Here is a 20,778-nt window from a genome sequence, read left to right on the forward strand (position 1 = left end):
ACACACGCACGCGTACACACACACACTCACCTACACACACAGACTCACCTACACACACACACACTCAGCTACACACACTCACAGTGTGATTGCTTTACTAACTGAGAAATCTATATATCTGTTTTTCTCACAGAGAGAAAAATTTGTCAAACTTCTAGATCAGCTGCACAACTCTCTGAGGATTGATCTGTCCAAGTACCGGGTTTGTACTGTGTGTGTGTGTGTGTGTGTGTGTGTGTGTGTGTGTGTGTGTGTGTGTGTGTGTGTGTGTGTGTGTGTGTATGTGTAGCTGTGTGTGTGTGTGTGTGTGTGTGTGTGTGTGTGTGTGCTGTGTGTGTGTGTGTGTGTGTGTGTGTGTGTGTGTGTGTGTGTGTGTGTGTGTGTGTGTGTGTGTGTGTAAAACAGTGGGTGTCGGTGTATAATAGGATTATCTGTCCAGGGGTTGTACCTAGAGATTAACAGTTGTAATGATTTCTATCTCCAGGAGTCTTCTTCACTAGTCCTGTCCACTAATCCTGTTCACTAGACCTGTCCACTAGTCCTGTCCACTAGTCCTGTCCACTAGTCCTGTCCACTAGTCCTGTCCACTAGTCCTGTCCACTAGACTTGTCCACTAGTCCTGTCCAGTAGTCCTGTCCACTAGTCCTGTCCACTAGTCCTGTCCACTAGACTTGTCCACTAGTCCTGTCCACTAGACTTGTCCACTAGTCCTGTCCACTAGACTTGTCCACTAGTCCTGTCCACTAGACTTGTCCACTAGTCCTGTCCACTAGACTTGTCCAGTAGTCCTGTCCACTAGTCCTGTCCACTAGACTTGTTCACTAGTCCTGTCCACTAGTCCTGTCCAGTAGTCCTGTCCACTAGTCCTGTCCAGTAGTCCTGTCCACTAGTCCTGTCCACTAGACTTGTCCAGTAGTCCTGTCCACTAGTCCTGTCCAGTAGTCCTGTCCACAGTACTGTCAGTGGTTGAATTGTTGCTGGTGAAATGATGTGACATAAAAAACATTGCTTCCTATGTGGTGAATGTTTTGTCCTTGCTGTTTCTGTGTGTTTCTGTGTGTTTCTGTGAGTTTCTGTGAGTTTCTGTGAATTTCTGCGAGTGTGTGTGTCTCCCATTCAATTTCTACTGCAATGTGTAATTATAGAGGCAAAGACAGAGAGCGGGGCAGGTTTTCACTGTGTGATTATAGAGGTAAAGACAGAGAGTGGGGCAGGTTTTCACTGTGTGATTATAGAGGTAAAGACAGAGAGCGGGGCAGGGGTGTGATTATAGGTTTTTCACTGTGTGATTATAGAGGTAAAGACAGAGAGCGGGGCAGGTTTTCACTGTGTGATTATAGAGGTAAAGACAGTTTTCACTGTGTGATTATATAGAGGTAAAGACTGTGTGATTATAGAGGTAAAGACAGAGAGCGGGGCAGGTTTTCACTGTGTGATTATAGAGGTAAAGACAGAGAGCGGGGCAGGTTTTCACTGTGTGATAATAGAGGTAAAGACAGAGAGCGGGGCAGGTTTTCACTGTGTGATTATAGAGGTAAAGACAGAGAGCGGGGCAGGGGGGCAGGTTTTCACTGTGTGATTATGGAGGTAAAGACAGAGAGCGGGCAGGTTTTCACTGTGTGATTATAGAGGTAAAGACAGAGAGCGGGGCAGGTTTTCACTGTGTGATTATAGAGGTAAAGACAGAGAGCGGGGCAGGTTTTCACTGTGTGATAATAGAGGTAAAGACAGAGAGCGGGGCAGGTTTTCACTGTGTGATTATAGAGGTAAAGACAGAGAGCGGGGCAGGTTTTCACTGTGTGATTATAGAGGTAAAGACAGAGAGCGGGGCAGGTTTTCACTGTGTGATTATGGAGGTAAAGACAGAGAGCGGGGCAGGTTTTCACTGTGTGATTATAGAGGTAAAGACAGTAAAGACAGAGAAAGACAGAGAGGGGGGTTTTTCACTGTGTGATTATAGGAGGTAAAGACAGAGAGCGGGGCAGGTTTTCACTGTGTGATTATAGAGGTAAAGACAGAGAGCGGGGCAGGTTTTCACTGTGTGATTATAGAGGTAAAGACAGAGAGCGGGGCTGGTGTAAAGACAGAGCGGGGCAGGTTTTCACTGTGTGATTATAGAGGTAAAGACAGAGAGAGCGGGGCAGGTTTTCACTGTGTGATTATAGAGGTAAAGACAGAGAGCGGGGCAGGTTTTCACTGTGTGATTATAGAGGTAAAGACAGAGAGCGGGGGGCAGGTTTTCACTGTGTGATTATAGAGGTAAAGACAGAAGACAGATTATAGAGGTAAAGACAGGGGCAGGTTTTCACTGTGTGATTATGGAGGTAAAGACAGAGAGCGGGGCAGGTTTTCACTGTGTGATTATAGAGGTAAAGACAGAGAGCGGGGCAGGTTTTCACTTTGTGATTATAGAGGTAAAGACAGAGAGCGGGGCAGGTTTTCACTGTGTGATTATAGAGGTAAAGACAGAGAGCGGGGCAGGTTTTTCACTGTGTGATTATAGAGGTAAAGACAGAGAGCGGGGCAGGTTTTCACTGTGTGATTATAGAGGTAAAGACAGAGAGCGGGGCAGGTTTTCACTGTGTGATTATAGAGGTAAAGACAGAGAGCGGGGCAGGTTTTCACTGTGTGATTATAGAGGTAAAGACAGAGAGCGGGGCAGGTTTTCACTGTGTGATTATAGAGGTAAAGACAGAGAGCGGGGCAGGTTTTCACTGTGTGATTATAGAGGTAAAGACAGAGAGCGGGGCAGGTTTTCACTGTGTGATTATAGAGGTTTTCACTGTGTGATTATAGAGGTAAAGACAGAGAGCGGGGCAGGTTTTCACTGTGTGATTATGGAGGTAAAGACAGACAGGTTTTCACTGTGTGATTATAGAGGTAAAGACAGAGAGGCAGGTTTTCACTGTGTGATTATAGAGGTAAAGACAGAGAGCGGGGCAGGTTTTCACTGTGTGATTATAGAGGTAAAGACAGAGAGCGGGGCAGGTTTTCACTGTGTGATTATAGAGGACAGAGAGCAGGGCAGGTTTTCACTGTGTGATTATAGAGGTAAAGACAGAGACAGATTATGAGGTAAAGACAGAGGGGGGCAGGTTTTCACTGTGTGATTATGGAGGTAAAGACAGAGAGCGGGGCAGGTTTTCACTGTGTGATTATGGAGGTAAAGACAGAGAGCAGGGCAGGTTTTCACTGTGTGATTATGGAGGTAAAGACAGAGAGCGGGGCAGGTTTTCACTGTGTGATTATAGAGGTAAAGACAGAGAGCGGGCAGGTTTTCACTGTGTGATTATGGAGGGTAAAGACAGAGAGCGGGGCAGGTTTTCACTGTGTGATTATGGAGGTAAAGACAGAGAGCGGGGCAGGTTTACTGTGTGATTATGGAGGTAAAGACAGAGAGCAGGGGCAGGTTTTCACTGTGTGATTATAGAAGTAAAGACAGAGAGCAGGGCAGGTTTTCACTGTGTGATTATGGAGGTAAAGACAGAGAGCGGGGCAGGTTTTTCACTGTGTGATTATGGAGGTAAAGACAGAGAGCGGGGCAGGTTTTTCACTGTGCTTGTCTTTTCAGATTGCTGGTGTCTGTTATTCACACTGATTGAAAGCAGTCAGGAAATGTCACATTGTTTCTGACTGCTGCCGCTCCCACATCAATTCACAGACACACAAACACACACACCCCTTGTCGTCGTACAGTAATGAGATTCAGATCAGGCCAGTCAGTCTCTCCGCTCGCTCGGCGTATGGATTTCTCCGTAATGATATTCTGAAGCAGATTGAGTTTGCTTTTCTCTAAAACTGAGGGATGAATAGACAGAGAGAGAGAGTATCCCCCACTCTTTTTAAACCTATTCGTCAGGGGAGTCAGAATATGCAGCGACACAGTGTAACAGCTGATTTGTCCCTCTGTGATGTCCCCTGTCGGCTCTACTGTCAGTGATTCACAGCAGGTGCTCAGGGATAGTGTTGTTTCAGACAGTGGACACGTTAAATCGGAGGAGGGGCTCATTGGAATGGCTGGAATGAAATACATGTAATGGTGATTACCATTACCATTCACTACTTCTAGGATGTCTATTTAGGCTACATGTTGAAGTAGACATTGAGGGATATAGGATGTTGATTTAGGGTAGAATTTCAGGCATATGTATATTTAGGGTGAACTGAGGGATATAGGATTTTTATTTGGTCTTCGCCCCTGTGCCTTTACATGGCATGCCGTAATTTGGGTGATATAAAAAATAAAATGTTACGCATTCCTGCGTCTGTCTCCCGAATCTCTTCATACCAACGTGACACATGGTAGAGGCTGAGGGATCTGGAATGTTAATTTAGGTTTCTATGGTGATGGTTTATGGTAGATACTGAGGGATATAGAATGTCTGTTTAGGTTTCTATGGTGATGGTTTATGGTAGATACTGAGGGATATAGAATGTCTGTTTAGGTTTCTATGGTGATGGTTTATGGTAGATACTGAGGGATATAGAATGTCTGTTTAGGTTTCTATGGTGATGGTTTATGGTAGATACTGAGGGATATAGGATGCCTGTTTAGGTTTCTATGCTGATGGTTTATGGTAGATACTGAGGGATATAGGATATCTGTTTAGGTAGGATGTTGTTTCAGGGTAGACGTTGAGGTGTATAAGATGTCTGTTTAGGGTAGACGTTGAGGTACTGTATATGGGATGTCTTTTTAGAGTCTGGATATTTTATATTATTTTAGGGTGGATATGTAAGATGTTGTTCTTAGTAAGGACAATAAAGCTGCAAACACAATACACAGTTGAATGATGGTTTAGTGAATGAGTTTTGTCGGTGATTCTCGACTGAGCGGAATTGATGCTTTCATACACGGACTTTAAGTCCATGATCATTCTGCGTTACTTTTGTGATTGGCAGAGAGTTTGTGTGCACCCCAAATTGCACCATATTCCCTATGTAGTGCACTACTTTTGATGAGAGTCTTATGGGTCCTGGTCAAAAGTAGTGCACTACATAGGGAATATAGAGTGCTTTTTGGGATGCAGTTCTTCTGTTCATTTAGAGTTCATGTTGACTTTATGTAACGGACTCAGTCAAGAATCCACTGACATTTCCTCACCAGCCTACTCTAAACCCTCACTGGCAGTACAGCAAAACCTATTGAGCCCCGAGCAGACAAAAATCAGAACAGTTCCTCCTCAGATCAGAGCATACAGTTATCAGGCCCGTTTTAGACTCTGTCAAACACTGAGTAACAATCTCAGTTATTGGTCTAATGGTTAGGGTTAGAGTTCATTAGGTTTGGTCTCAAAGTTAGTTGGGAGGTGGTGTGTGTGTGTGTGTGTGTGTGTGTGTGTGTGTGTGTGTGTGTGTGTGTGTGTGTGTGTGTGTGTGTGTGTGTGTGTGTGTGTGTGTGTGTGTGTGTGTGTGTGTGTGTGTGTGTGTGCGTGCCAGTCTGTGGTAAAGAGAAGGGAGGGTGGGGGCAGTAATGTATAGTTCACCAAGAACCTTTTCTCAGCCTATCAGGGTGCACGTGTGTGTTGAAAGCTCTCCTGTCACGGTGCTCTGAGCATGAATGGGAAGTTTCCATCACACAGGGCCATGGGGCTTTAACACTAAAAGACCAGACATCAAACTCGTTTAGTGATGATGGCTAGATGTGTCCCATCATCAATATCAATGTGTGAATGAATTATGAGCCTGCGTGGGATACAGCGTTGTGAGACAAGTGGCCTTCAGCACCTGATCCCACCTTGAGGGCCGTACACTACCTAGTTATAATGCTGTATGTTTCCAGGAGGGGAATAGACTGCCACTGGCTGCTGCTTCCCTTTGTGAATCTGTTGGGTAGTGTTAGTTAGTTAGTTAATAACTGATTTTTATAGCTATTTCTTGTTGTCTATGACCCTCGTTTCATTATCCTAATACACTGTAGCGCTTTGGGATTGTTTTTAGATGAAAAGCGCATTACAAATGCAGAGCTCTATTCAGTCTCTATGGACGAAGTGTTCCAGGATGCGTGATAGAAATGTAAAGGTAATTCCCCATTGAGCCGACATATGCAGCATTTAATACAGTCTCTGTTAACGCGAGAGCATTGCCTTCCAATTTCAATCCTGCTGTAACACTTAACTCCAGTGATACAGATTGAATAGAGCCTTAACTGTAGAGAGATGGAGAATGAGAAGGGAGCGGTAGAGAGAGAACCAATCTCCTCATTATTTTCTCCTGCAGGATAATTTCCCAGCTGGTAACCCAGAGCGTCTCCAGGACCTGAAGTCTACTGTGGACCTTCTCACCAGCATCACCTTCTTCAGGATGAAGGTATGTATACACTCTGTGTGTGTGTGTGTGTGTGTGTGTGTGTGTGTGTGTGTGTGTGTGTGTGTGTGTGTGTGTGTGTGTGTGTGTGTGTGTGTGTGTGTGTGTGTGTGTGTGTGTGTGTGTGTGTGTGTGTGTGTGTGTGTGTGTGAGAGAGAGACACTCCCAGTTTATTGTAGTAGAAGCATACCTATCAATTAATTAGCATATTGATACATTTACTGCTTGCCTTTACGGTGATAGTCAATACTGATTATGGTTATAAACAGGCCTCCCACACAACACACACACGCACATGTATATACAGTATATATATATATATATATATATATATACATGCATACAGTTGAAGTCGGAAGTTTACATATACTTAGGTTGGAGTCGTTAAAACTAGTTTTTCAACCACTCCACAAATTTCTTGTTAACAAACTATAGTTTTGGCAAGTAGGTTAGGACACCTACTTTGTGCATGACACAAGTCATTTTCCCAACAATTGTTTACAGACAGATTATTTCACTTATAATTCATTGTATCACAATTCCAGTGGGTCAACAGTTTACAGACACTAAGTTGACTGTGCCTTTAAACAGCTTGGAAAATTACAGAAAATTATGTCATGGCTTTAGAAGCTTCTGATAGGCTAATTTACATAATTTGAGTCAATTTGAGGTGTACCTGTGGATGTATTTCAAGGTCTACCTTCAAACTCAATGCCTCTTTGCTTGACATCATGGGAAAATCTAAAGAAATCAGCCAAGACCTCAGAAAATAATGTGTAGACCTCCATAAGTCTGGTTCATCCTTGGGAGCAATTTCCAAAGGCCTGAAGGTACCACGTTCATCTGTACAAACAATAGTATGCAAGAATAAACACCATGGGACCACTCAGCCGTCATACCACTCAGGAAGGAGACACATTCTGTCTCTTAGAGATGAACGTACTTTGGTGCGAGATATGCAAATCAATCTCAGAACAACAGCAAAGGACCTTGTGAAGATGCTGGAGGAAACAGGTACAAAAGTATCTATATCCACAGTAAAATGAGTCCTATATCGACATAACCTGAAAGGCCGCTCAGCAAGGAAGAAACCACTGTTCGAAAAACCGCCATAAAAAAGCAAGACTACGGTTTGCAACTGCACATGGGGACAAAGATCGTACTTTTTGGAGAAATGTCCTCTGGTCTGATGAAACAAAAATTGAACCGTTTGGCCATAATGACCATCGTTATGTTTGGAGGAAAAAGGGGGATGCTTGCAAGCCGAAGAACACCATCCCAACCGTGAAGCACGGGGATGGCAGCATCATGTTGTGGGGTTGCTTTGCTGCAGGAGGGACTGGTGCACTTCACAAAATAGATGTCATCACGAGGGAGGAAAATTATGTGGATATATTGAAGCAACATCTCAAGACATCAGTCAGGAAGTTAAAGCTTGGTCGCAAATGGGTCTTCCAAATGGACAATGACCCCAAGCATACTTCCACGATGCCATAGAAAATGTGTGGGCAGACCTGAAAAAGCGTGTGCGAGCAAGGAGGCCTACAAACCGGACTCAATTATGCGAGCTCTGTCAGGAGGAATGGGCCAAAATTCACCCAACTTATTGTGGGAAACTTTTGGAAGGCTACCTGAAACGATGTTACACACTCTGTTGATTGTCTAAGTGACGTGTGCATGCATGTGCATGCGTGTGTGTGTGTGTGTGTGTGTGTGTGTGTGCGTGCGTGCGTGTGTGAAGCGTTTTAACCACCCTCTCTCCCAGTGCAATCATCACCCTGTAATCCTCTCCCCCAGTTCCCAACCTGCACACTGATTTATCTAGGTTTAAAAACAGCCCAGTGCTCACACACACACACACACACACACACACACACACACACACACACACACACACACACACACACACACGTTCTCCTGAAAACACAGACAGTATACAGTAGGTTTCAAAGTATCACAGATAGAGAGGTCTATTTCCATTTTTTAAAGATTTATAACTTATTATTTACCATTCTAAACTTTAAAACTTTACAACTTTAAAATGTGTGTGTGTGTTTTGACTTTGTTCCTATCTGTATTACAGGTACAGGAGCTACAGAGTCCTCCCAGAGCCAGTATGGTGGTGAAGGACTGTGTCAGAGCCTGTCTGGACTCAACATACAAATACATCTTTGACAACTGTCATGAACTCTACAACCAGCTACTAGACCAGGTAAAACAGACACTATATCACCCTATATTAATCCCTATATCACCCTATATTAACCCTATATCACCCTATATTAAACTCTACATCAGTCCTATATTAAACCCTACATCACGCTTATATTAAACTCTTTATCACTCCTATATTAAATCCTATATCAGTCTTATATTAAATCCTGTATCACTCCTATATTAAACTCTACATCAGTCCTATATTAAACCCTACATCACGCCTATTTTAAACTCTTTATCACTCCTATATTAAATCCTATATCAGTCTTATATTAAATCCTGTATTACTCCTATATTAAACCCTATATCACCCTATATTAAACTCTTTATCACTCCTATATTTAATCCTATATCACTCCTATATTAAATCCTATATCACTCCTATATCACCCCTATATTAAACCCTTTATCACCCCTATATTAAACCCTTTATCACCCCTATATTAAATCCTATATCAGTCCTATATTAAATCCTATATCACTCCTATGTTAAATCATATATCAGTACTATGTAAAATCCTATATCAGTCCTATATATGCTGAGTGTACAAAGCATTAGGAACACCTTCTTAGTATTGAGTTGCACCATCCCCTTTTGCCATCAGAACAGCCTCAATTCGTTGGGGCATGGACTCTACAAGGTGTCGAAAGCATTCCACAGTGGTGCTGGCCTATGTTGAATCCAATGCTTCCCACAGTTGTGTCAAGTCGGCTGGATGGGTGGTGGACCATTCTTGATACACACGGGAAACTGTTGAGCATGAAAAACCCAGCAGCATTGCAGTTCTTGACACAAACCTCTGTGCCTGGCACCTACTACCATTCAATGTATTTTTTATTTATTTTATTTACAATGATGGCCTACTCCGGCCAAACCCGGACGACGCTGGGCCAATTGTGTGCTGCCCTATGGGACACACAATCACGCCCGGATGTGATGCAGCCTGGTTCAAAGGCATTTAAATCTTTTGTCTTGCCCATTCACCCTCTGAATGGCACACAGACACAATCCATGTCTCAATTGTCTAAAGGCTTAAAAATCCTTCTTTAACCTGTCTCCTCCCCTTCATCTACACTGATCAGAGTGGGTTTAACAGGTGACATCAATAAGGGATCATAGCTTTCACCTGGATTCATCTGGTCAGTCTATGTCATCGAAGGAACAGGTATTCCTAATGTTTTGTACACTCAGTCCTATATTCATTTTATATAATTTATATATCGGCCCTCTGTCAGTCCTAAGGTGCACTACAGGAGTTAGTGTGTTCTGTCTAACAGAGAGATAATGTCCTTCAGGTCTGTAACAGTCATGTATCTGTTCTGTAAAAGGCAAGTTCTGCAACAGTGAGGTAATGTCCTGCTGGTCTATAACAAGGAGTTTATAACTGTAGAAGTTGAATAATAATCTTCCTTTGTAGAAACAGCCTGAGGATTTTTTAGCAATTACCCAGCAGAGAGATAGATACAGCCACTAATTACAACTCATTCTAACACACTCACAAACGAGTCACACACTCCATCAACACACACACACACACACACACACACACACACACACACTTATAGACCAGACACCTACTCCATCAACACACACACACAGGCACACACACACTCTATCAACACACACACACACACACACACACGCACACACACACACATATATACACACACTTGAAGACAGGACACACTCTTCATCAACACACTAGCCACCACAACATCAACACACACACACATGTTCTCTCCTGGAGCTAACCTCAGGGTGGTGGATGACTATATCATAATATTACAGCCTGCCTTTGTGCCACTGTGGATATTTCCCATAAAAGACGTCCATTGTGTTGTCTTGGCTGCCCTCGTTCTCTCACTGGAAATACCACCGTCCAACCAGAGGCTGATTATGTAACGCTACAAAGCACTCTGCATGGGAGGGAGGGATGGAGTGGAGGTGGGAGAAAGAGACAAAGGGAAGGAGGGAGTGGGGAAGGGAGGGAGAGAAGGCATGGAGGGATCGGGGAGAGGAAGGAGGGAGAGCTTAAACATTCCCGTAAAGCCTGGCAGAGATAGAGGGATTTAAAAAGAGAGCAGTGAAGGAAGGAAGCCGAGCAGGTCAAGAAAGAGAGAGTATTTTAGGTCCAAATTCTCTCCATTGGAATTCAGTCACTGTGGAGGAAGGAGGTGAGATGCCCAGTACTGCATGTCTCTGTAGATACACTGTAGGCAAATGTATATTCCTGTGTCTTTCACTGCTGATAGGTGGAGAGGTCAGACATATGAATGGCCCTAGTCCACCATGTGGCCCACAGACTATCAATCACACACACACTCATGGATGCATGCACAAGCACACACACACACACACACACACACACACACACACACAGCTCTCTAAAATGATCTGCATCCATTTCTCCATTTATTCTGCTCTCTATCTCTCTCTCTCTCTCACACACACTCACACACACTCACTCACTCACACACATACATATATATACACACACACACACATACATATATATACACACATTATGGCCAATTGATAGCAGTACAGGTCGGGCTGTGTAGTGTGTATTATTAGGGTTTATTAACTGTTGAACTGAAGTGCATGTTCAGCACTGTGAGGACACCACATTAGCATGGATGTGTTTCTCTGTCTGCGTGTCTGTTACAACACACCATGAGTCTCATGTATAGTCATACTACACACACACACTGATAGTCTTATCACATGTGTTTCTCTGTCTGCCTGTCTGTTACTACACACCATGAGTCTCATGTATAGTCATACTACACACACACACTGATAGTCTTATCACATGTGTTTCTCTGTCTGCCTGTCTGTTACAACACACCATGAGTCTCATGTATAGTCATACCACACACACACTGATAGTCTTATCACATGTGTTTCTCTGTCTGCCTGTCTGTTACAACACACCATGAGTCTCATGTATAGTCATACTACACACACACACTGATAGTCTTATCACATGTGTTTCTCTGTCTGCCTGTCTGTTACTACACACCATGAGTCTCATGTATAGTCATACTACACACACACACTGATAGTCTTATCACATGTGTTTCTCTGTCTGCCTGTCTGTTACTACACACCATGAGTCTCATGTATAGTCATACCACACACACACTGATAGTCTTATCAAATGTGTTTCTCTGTCTGCCTGTCTGTTACTACACACCATGAGTCTCATGTATAGTCATACCACACACACACTGATAGTCTTATCACATGTGTTTCTCTGTCTGCCTGTCTGTTACTACACACCATGAGTCTCATGTATAGTCATACCACACACACACTGATAGTCTTATCAAATGTGTTTCTCTGTCTGCCTGTCTGTTACTACACACCATGAGTCTCATGTATAGTCATACCACACACACACTGATAGTCTTATCACATGTGTTTCTCTGTCTGCCTGTCTGTTACAACACACCATGAGTCTCATGTATAGTCATACTACACACACACACTGATAGTCTTATCACATGTGTTTCTCTGTCTGCGTGTCTGTTACTACACACCATGAGTCTCATGTATAGTCATACTACACACACACACTGATAGTCTTATCACATGTGTTTCTCTGTCTGCCTGTCTGTTACAACACACCATGAGTCTCATGTATAGTCATACCACACACACACTGATAGTCTTATCACATGTGTTTCTCTGTCTGCCTGTCTGTTACTACACACCATGAGTCTCATGTATAGTCATACTACACACACACTGATAGTCTTATCACATGTGTTTCTCTGTCTGCCTGTCTGTTACAACACACCATGAGTCTCATGTATAGTCATACCACACACACACTGATAGTCTTATCACATGTGTTTCTCTGTCTGCCTGTCTGTTACTACACACCATGAGTCTCATGTATAGTCATACTACACACACACACTGATAGTCTTATCACATGTGTTTCTCTGTCTGCCTGTCTGTTACAACACACCATGAGTCTCATGTATAGTCATACCACACACACACTGATAGTCTTATCACATGTGTTTCTCTGTCTGCCTGTCTGTTACAACACACCATGAGTCTCATGTATAGTCATACCACACACACACACTGATAGTCTTATCACATGTGTAGCTGATGGATGCGCTAAGGCCAAATCAAGGGGTTACTGGTTCAAATTCCTCTTGGCTCCAGTTTAATTTAATTTATACAGGTAATTCTCACTTAAATATAATCAGTGTTAGGGGCCTCCCGGGTGGCGCAGTGGTTAAGGGCGCTGTACTGCAGCGCCAGCTGTGCCACCAGAGCCCCTTGGTTCGCGCCCAGGCTCTGTCGGGATATCCTTGTCTCTTCGCGCACCAGTGACTCCTGTGGCGGGCTGGGCAACCAAGGTTGCCAGGTGCATGGTGTTTCCTCCGACACATTGGTGCGGCTGGCTTGAGGGTTGGATGTGCGCTGTTTTAAGAAGCAGTGCGGATTGGTTGGGTTGTGTATCTTTCAACCTTCGTCTCTCCCGAGCCAGTACGGGAGTTGTAGCGATGAGACAAGATAGTAGCTACTACTAAATATAATCAGTGATCTAGTCAGAGGGTTCCTGGTTAGAATCCCATTTAGCAGGCCTCCTGAGTGGTGCAGCCTCCTGAGTGGTGCAGCGGTCTTAGGCACTGCAGTGCTTGAGGTGTCACTACAGACCTGGGTTCAATCCCAGGCCATGACTGGGAGGTGCACAATTGGCCCAGTGTAGTCTGGGTTAGGGGAAGGCTTGGCCGGGGGTGCTTTACTTAGCTTATCGTGGATTGGCGGGACATGTTTTGGAAGGACGCATGACTCGACCTTCGCCTCTCCCGAGTCCATTGGGGAGTTGCAGCAATGAGACGAGATCGAAAAAAAAAGGGTCAAAACTGAAACAAATAATCCCATCTTTCTCCGGTGAGCCAGTCAACAAATTGGTTGTTTTTGCTTATTGGATATTAGGGATGTCAGTCCCCATGTCTGTTATTGTCTCCTTTAGGTGTTTGAACTGTTTCCTACTGTGTTGATTCTCTGTCTGTTTGTCCAGATGTGTAAACAAACTGTTGGCCTGTGATTGCCATCCAGATGAGTGATACAGCATCTGAGAGAGTTAATGTGTGTCCCAAATGGCACCCTATTCCTTATATAGTGCTCTACTTTTAGTACTAGTACCTCTTTTAGTATTGCACTATATGAATATCTGGGGTGCCATTTGAACTGGTTTGTTGCTGGTAAAACGGTCATCCCAGTTTGGAGTACTGATCATGGTTGGTACAGTACTGCTAGTTCTCCTGGAATCAGTACTGATATTCTCCGTTGGTTACACACTGGCGAAACAAAATCACACGCTCATGTGCCCTGTGCAGTGCACCATAGTGTGGCAGGCAGCCCTATACGGCTCTGGTCAAAGTTATACACTACAGGGGGGGAGGATTTGATTTGAGATTCGCCCTAGAGGAAGGGATTCTTGTGAATATAGAGTGTATGATTAGCATGCTACCATAGTGCTGGTGATTTAGTTACCCTATGTCCCCAAATATCAAATTAGTTAAAGTAGAGGGATCAGATGTTTGAGAGGGGCTTCAATCTCAAACAATGTATGTAGACCCATAATCCTTCACAAAGGAGAGAGAGCACACAGAGAAGAGAAATATTGATTTCAAGCTAAATAGTTAATAAATTGATTGAGTTTACAGAGCCAGGTATCACGAATAGAAACTGTTTCGACTCAGTGCTTTTAGTATTGGGGAGTTGCAGCAATGAGACCTTACCCCTGTCCACTTTAATAGATATGCTTCAACTTGTTAGGAATATACATTTTGGTCTGTGCTAGTCCCACAGCCCAAAGAAAGACAGTACGTATCTTTTCAGTATCTTTACACTATCTTTCCATTGAAGAGGGGGGTTATGGAGCCAGCCACGAAACCCAATGCTTCCTGATTGAAAATAGGAAAAGCACTTTGAGTCGGCTTGTTGTAGGTGCTTGGGAATAATTCAATGAAGTCCTTGAAGAAAAGAAAGACCCACACACTGCTCTTGCCAATATCACTTAGTTGGTTTATTCAGGTTTTCTTCAAGGATGTACTGCTGGTGCTAGACACAATAATCATAAAATAGATATACAGTGGGGCAAAAAAGTATTTAGTCAGCCACCAATTGTGCAAGTTCTCCCACTTAAAAAGATGAGAGAGGCCTGTAATTTTCATCATAGGTACACTTCAACTATGACAGACAAAATTAGAAAAAAAATCCAGAAAATCACATTGTAGGATTTTTAATGAATTTATTTGCAAATTATGGTGGAAAATAAGTATTTGGTCAATAACAAAAGTTTCTCAATACTTTGTTATATACCCTTTGTTGGCAATGACAGAGGTGAAATGTTTTCTGTAAGTCTTCACAAGGTTTTCACACACTGTTGCTGGTATTTTGGCCCATTCCTCCATGCAGATCTCCTCTAGAGCAGTGATGTTTTGGGGCTGTTGCTGGGCAACACGGACTTTCAACTCCCTCCAAAGATTTTCTATGGGGTTGAGATCTGGAGACTGGCTAGGCCACTCCAGGACCTTGAAATGCTTCTTATGAAGCCACTCCTTCGTTGCCTGGGCGGTGTGTTTGGGATCATTGTCATGCTGAAAGACCAGCCACGTTTCATCTTCAATGCCCTTGCTGATGGAAGGAGGTTTTCACTCAAAATCTCACGATACACGGCCCCATTCATTATTTTCTTTACACGGATCAGTTGTCCTGGTCCCTTTGCAGAAAAACAGCCCCAAAGCATGGTGTTTCCACCCCCATGCTTCACAGTAGGTATGGTGTTCAACTCAGCATTCTTTGTCCTCCAAACACGACGAGTTGAGTTTTTACCAAAAAGTTATATTTTGGTTTCATCTGACCATATGACGTTCTCCCATTCTTCTTCTGGATCATCCAAATGCTCTCTAGCAAATTTCTGATGGGCCTGGACATGTACTGGCTTAAGCAGGGGGACACGTCTGGCACTGCAGGATTTGAGTCCCTGGCGGCGTAGTGTGTTACTGATGGTAGGCTTTGATACTTTGGTCCCAGCTCTCTGTAGGTCATTCACTAGGTCCCCCCGTGTGGTTCTGGGATTTTTGCTCACCGTTCTTGTGATCATTTTGACCCCACGGGGTGAGATCTTGCGTGGAGCCCCAGATCGAGGGAGATTATCAGTGGTCTTGTATGTCTTCCATTTCCTAATAATTGCTCCCACAGTTGATTTCTTCAAACCAAGCTGCTTACCTATTGCAGATCCAGTCTTCCCAGCCTGGTGCAGGTCTAAAATTTTGTTTCTGGTGTCCTTTGACAGCTCTTTGGTCTTGGCCATAGTGGAGTTTGGAGTGTGACTGTTTGAGGTTGTGGACAGGTGTATTTTATACTAATAACAAGTTCAAACAGGTGCCATTAATACAGGTAACGAGTGGAGGACAGAGGAGCCTCTTAAAGAAGAAGTTACAGGAGAGCCAGAAATGTGAGAGCCAGAAATCTTGCTTGTTTGTAGGTGACCAAATACTTATTTTCAACCATAATTTGCAAATAAATTAAAAATTTAAAATCCTACAATGTGATTTTCTGGATTTTTTTGTTCTCATTTTGTCTGTCATAATGAGTGTATGATGAAAATTACAGGCCTCTCTCATCTTTTTAAGTGAACTTGCACAATTGGTGGCTGACTAAATACTTTTTTGCCCCACTGTATACAATAAACCATGTTTATATTCACTACCCATACATGTTGACCTCTGCTGGTGGTTAATCCTCCATCCCAAAGAAGGCAGTATGATCGCAGATCTTTTAAGAGTTTAGATTAACATGTTGGCCTCTACTGGTGTTTGACCCCAACCCAAAGAAGGCAGTATGATGAAAGGCAGATCTCAGTAAGGGCAGACCTCAGCTTTAACACACATATATAACCTTTATTTATACAGGTTTTTTTATTAGTCATTTGGCAGACACTCTTATCCAGAGTGACTTACAGTAGTGAGTGCATACATTTTTATATTAGCCCACCATGGGAGTTGAACCCACAACCCTGGTGTTGCAAGCACCATGCTCTACCAACTGAGCTACAAGGGACCCAATGAGGTGATCCTCATTGAGTTGAAATCTATTCTACCAGAGAGACCTGTTCATTTAAATGTGAACTTAAATGAATGGATTACAGCATTGAGTATACATGTTGGCCTCTGGTTGGTTTGTCCCACAGACCAAGGAAAGCCTGTACGGCTAAAGGCAGATATTCTCAGAGGGCGGTAGGTTAACCCTCAGCTTTATGATGGATGTACAATATACCTGCTATTTTACCACCTCTAACACTGTGTTGTTTGACATTATGAATATAGATGAGCAGGGAGATGCATTGGTAATACACAACCTTCATCAATGCCCTTCACACAACGGTATATAGTACACAAACACCCATGTACTTTCAGGACCACACACACACTGGGAATACTTTGCATAGAGGATCCTGTTTCATTTTGCATAGAGTTCTGTTTCATTATTCATATCTCTACAGTAAGTCAGACTACTGCAGCCCTGCACACACACACACACACACACACACACACACACACATGCACACTACAGCAGGGACAACACACAAAGACCCCTGGTAAGCAGTCAGCTCCAGACCAGGGGACTGAAATTCAAATATTGGAAGGCTGCATTTCTTGTTAGCTTTCATTCCTTCTCTCCTTTAAGTTAAGTCTGTTTATTGATCAACTGTCCAGGGGAGCAATGTCAACTAGCACACACTGCAGCCATCAAGTAGTTGAGTTTGACACATCTTTTCATCGCTATATTCAGTTAATGTCAACGAATACCATAGGTTTTTCCAGTCTGTCAGGGACTCAACCAAAATGAGTGCTTTCTAAGAATCTACTGTAGATGTGTTGTTACCCAATGACATCCTGTAATTAGCATGATAGGTGACTGCCTCATCTTATTAGTATTGTCAGTAAAATCCCACCTTGAAACGCCTTTAAAGTTGCTTTTTTTTGATGATACATATGAACATGCTCTAAAGCTCTTGTGTTGTAGATAGACCTGGCTTTGTATGTCCATTGACCGGTTCAATGACAATTGCTGGTCTCTCAGATGTCTGGCTATGTCCGGATTTAATTATTTTTCATGAGGGGGCCATAAAAATAACTATTAAAGTGCAAGAAAGATTTTTTAAAATCTTACCTTTCTGGTAAAGAATAATTCATGCTGAGAGCTCAAATACATGGTACAAAATATGATACAAATATGATTATGTTCCTATTAATTACATATGTGTGAATAGTGGCTAAAATATTGTTTGAATTTCCTTCATCTCTCCCTCCCCTCCTGAAACTCAGAGTTGACTAGTGACTCTACCAACTCGTTAAGATCTCAGCTTCCATCTCCTACACAAAATGTCTGTTTTTGATGAACAGAAAGTGCTTTTATTTCACATCTTACAAATAATGTTCAAGTTTTTTTTGTTGAATTCAATATAAAAACATTATTGTTTGTCGTAGAATGAACTAGTTGCTATCGAGGCAGAAGAATCAAATCAAATCAAACTTTATTTGTCACATGTGCCGAATACAACAAGTGTAGACCTTACCGTGAAATGCTTACTTACAAGTCCTTAACCAACAGTGCAGTTCAAGAAGAGATAAGAAAATATTCACCAAATAAACTAAAGTAAAACATTTTAAAAGGAACACAATAACATAACAATAACGAGGCTATATAAAGGGGGTACCGGTACCGCGTCAGTGTGCAGGGGTAAGTTAGAGGTATGTTAGAGGTAAGTTGTACATCTAGGTGGGGGTGAAGTGACATTGCATAGATAATAAACAGCGAGTGGCCATTTGATTAGTTGTACAGCAGCCTATGGCTTGGGGGTAGAAGCTGTTAAGGAGCCTTTTGGTCATAGACTTGGTCTATCAGATCAGGCCTATCACTGTTGTGAAGTCAGCAAACTTAATGATGATGTTGGAGTCGTGTTTGGAAACGCAGTCGTGGGTGAACAGGGAGTACAGGAGGAGACTCAGTACACACCCCTGAGGGGCCCCAGTGTTGAGGATCAGCATGGCAGACGTGTTGTTGCCTACCCTCGCCACCTGGGGGCGGCCTGTCAGGAAGTCCAGGATCCAGTTGCATAGGGAGATGTTTAGTTCCAGGGTCCTTAGGTTAGTGATGAGCTTCGTGGGCAATATGGTGCTGAACGCAGAGCTGTAGTCAATGAACAGTATTCTCAAATAGGTGTTCCTTTTGGTTGGGATACGTACATACGGTCACTGTGGGGACGACGTCGTCAATGCACTTATTGATGAAGCCAATGACTGAGGTGGTAAACACCTCAATGCCATTGGAGGAATCCCAGAAAATATTCCAGTCTGTGCTTAGCAAAACAGTCCTGTAGCGTAGCGTCTGTGTCATCTAACCACTTCCATGTTGAGAGAGTCACTGGTACTTCCTGTATTAGTTTTTGCTTGTAAGAAGGAATCAGGGGGATAGAATTATGGTCAGATTTGACAAATGGAGGGCGGGGGAGATCTTTGTATGCTTCTCTGTGTGTGGAGTAAAGGTGATCTAGAGTTTTTTTCCCTCTGGTTGCACATGTGACATGCTGGTAAAACTGATTTAAGTTTGTCTGCATTAAAGTCCCCGGCCACTAGGAGCGCCGCTTCTGGGTGAGCATTTTCTTGTTTGCTTATGGCCTTAGAGTTGGTTGAGTGCTGTCTTAGTGCCAGCATCGGTCTGGGGTGGTAAATAGACGGCTATGAATAATATAGATGAGAGCTCTCTTGGTAGATAGTGTGGTCTACAGCTTATCATTAGGTACTCTACCTCAGGTACCAATACCTCAACACTTCTTTAATATTAGACTTTGCGCACCAGCTGTTAATGACAAAAATACACACACCCCACCCCTCACCAGACGTAGCTTCTCTGTTCTGCCGGTCCATTGAACATTCCTCCATCTCTATATTATCCGTGTCGTTGTTCAGCCACGACTCGGGGGAAATATAAGATATTACAGCTTTTAATATGCCTTTGGTAGAATAATCGCAATCGTAGATCATCAATTTTATTATCCAATGATTGCAAGTTAGCAAGTAGAATTGATGGCAGTGGGAGTTTACTCGCTCGCCTACAGGTTCTCAAAATGCAGCCCGATCTGCATCCTCTTTTCCTCCGTCTTTTCTTCACGCAAATGATGGGGATCTGGGCCTGTTCCCGGGAGAATCAGCATTTCTTTCTCGTCGGACTCCTTAAAAGACTCGTTAAAGGAAAAGCTTCTTCCAGTTCGTGGTGAGTAATCCCAGTTCTGATGTCCATAAGTTATTTTTGGTCATTAGAGATGGTAGCAGCAACATTATGTACAAAATAAGTTTAAAAATAAGTTAAAAACAACACACAAAAAATGAACAAATGGCACAATTGGTTACAGGCATGTAAAACATCAGCCATCCTCTTCGGCGCCATCTTAAGGTTCTTAGCTTTCCTATGCGGCATATGGCGTGTTCTTCCGGCAGAAATTGACTGTCAGTCCGAGCAGCGAATAAAAGTGTAAGCAGGACTTCCCATTTAACCAGGCAAGTCAGTTAAGAACAAACTCTTACTTAATAATGACAGCCTACCCCAGCCAAACCCTCCCCTAACCCGGATGACGCTGGGACAAATGGGACTCCCGATCAGTTGTGATACAGCCCGGGATCAAACCAGGGTCTGTAGTGAGCCCCGAGTCTAATCCAAAACCCCAGAATCTAGTGAGACAAACTCAATTTAAGCTGGGAAACATGGCTATCAGCCAAAACTGTCCCAAATTGGCATAACAGAGGCTGATTTATTAGCACACTACCTTGATAAAACAATTAACTAATAACGAAAGTCCCCAAAATCGGGGAGTTTACGCTTAACTGGTTTTAATCGAGCTCTCCCCCTAGTCATTACACACACACAGTATATAAATATGCGGTGTGTATAAACAGTGTAGCTAAAATATAATGTACAGTAGTAGAAATATTAGAATGAGCTACGTCTAGAATACATAAAAGCAAGCAACCACACACACATACACGCCACACACACACACGCCACACACACACACACACACACACACACATACACACAAATACACACACACACACATACACACACACACACACACACACACACACACACACACACACACACACACATACACACAACACACACACACATACACACATACACACACACACACATACACA

At 43.1% G+C, this 20,778-nt stretch overlaps 1 protein-coding gene across 4 annotated transcripts in view; it reads left to right on the plus strand.

Annotated features, from left to right (window-relative positions):
* Nucleotides 1–20,778, plus strand: part of LOC112237183 (protein unc-13 homolog C-like) — a 261,928-nt gene that overhangs the window by 85,960 nt on the left and 155,190 nt on the right. For all 4 annotated transcript variants that reach the window (XM_042321233.1, XM_042321234.1, XM_042321232.1 and 1 more), the window contains exons 15-17: nt 134–202; nt 6,220–6,309; nt 8,390–8,518. In XM_042321233.1, the coding sequence (XP_042177167.1) occupies nt 134–202; nt 6,220–6,309; nt 8,390–8,518 (288 nt within the window). The remainder of the gene's footprint in view (nt 1–133; nt 203–6,219; nt 6,310–8,389; nt 8,519–20,778) is intronic.

Source organism: Oncorhynchus tshawytscha, linkage group LG04 (assembly GCF_018296145.1).
Source record: "Oncorhynchus tshawytscha isolate Ot180627B linkage group LG04, Otsh_v2.0, whole genome shotgun sequence".
Taxonomy (NCBI): Eukaryota; Metazoa; Chordata; class Actinopteri; order Salmoniformes; family Salmonidae; genus Oncorhynchus; species Oncorhynchus tshawytscha.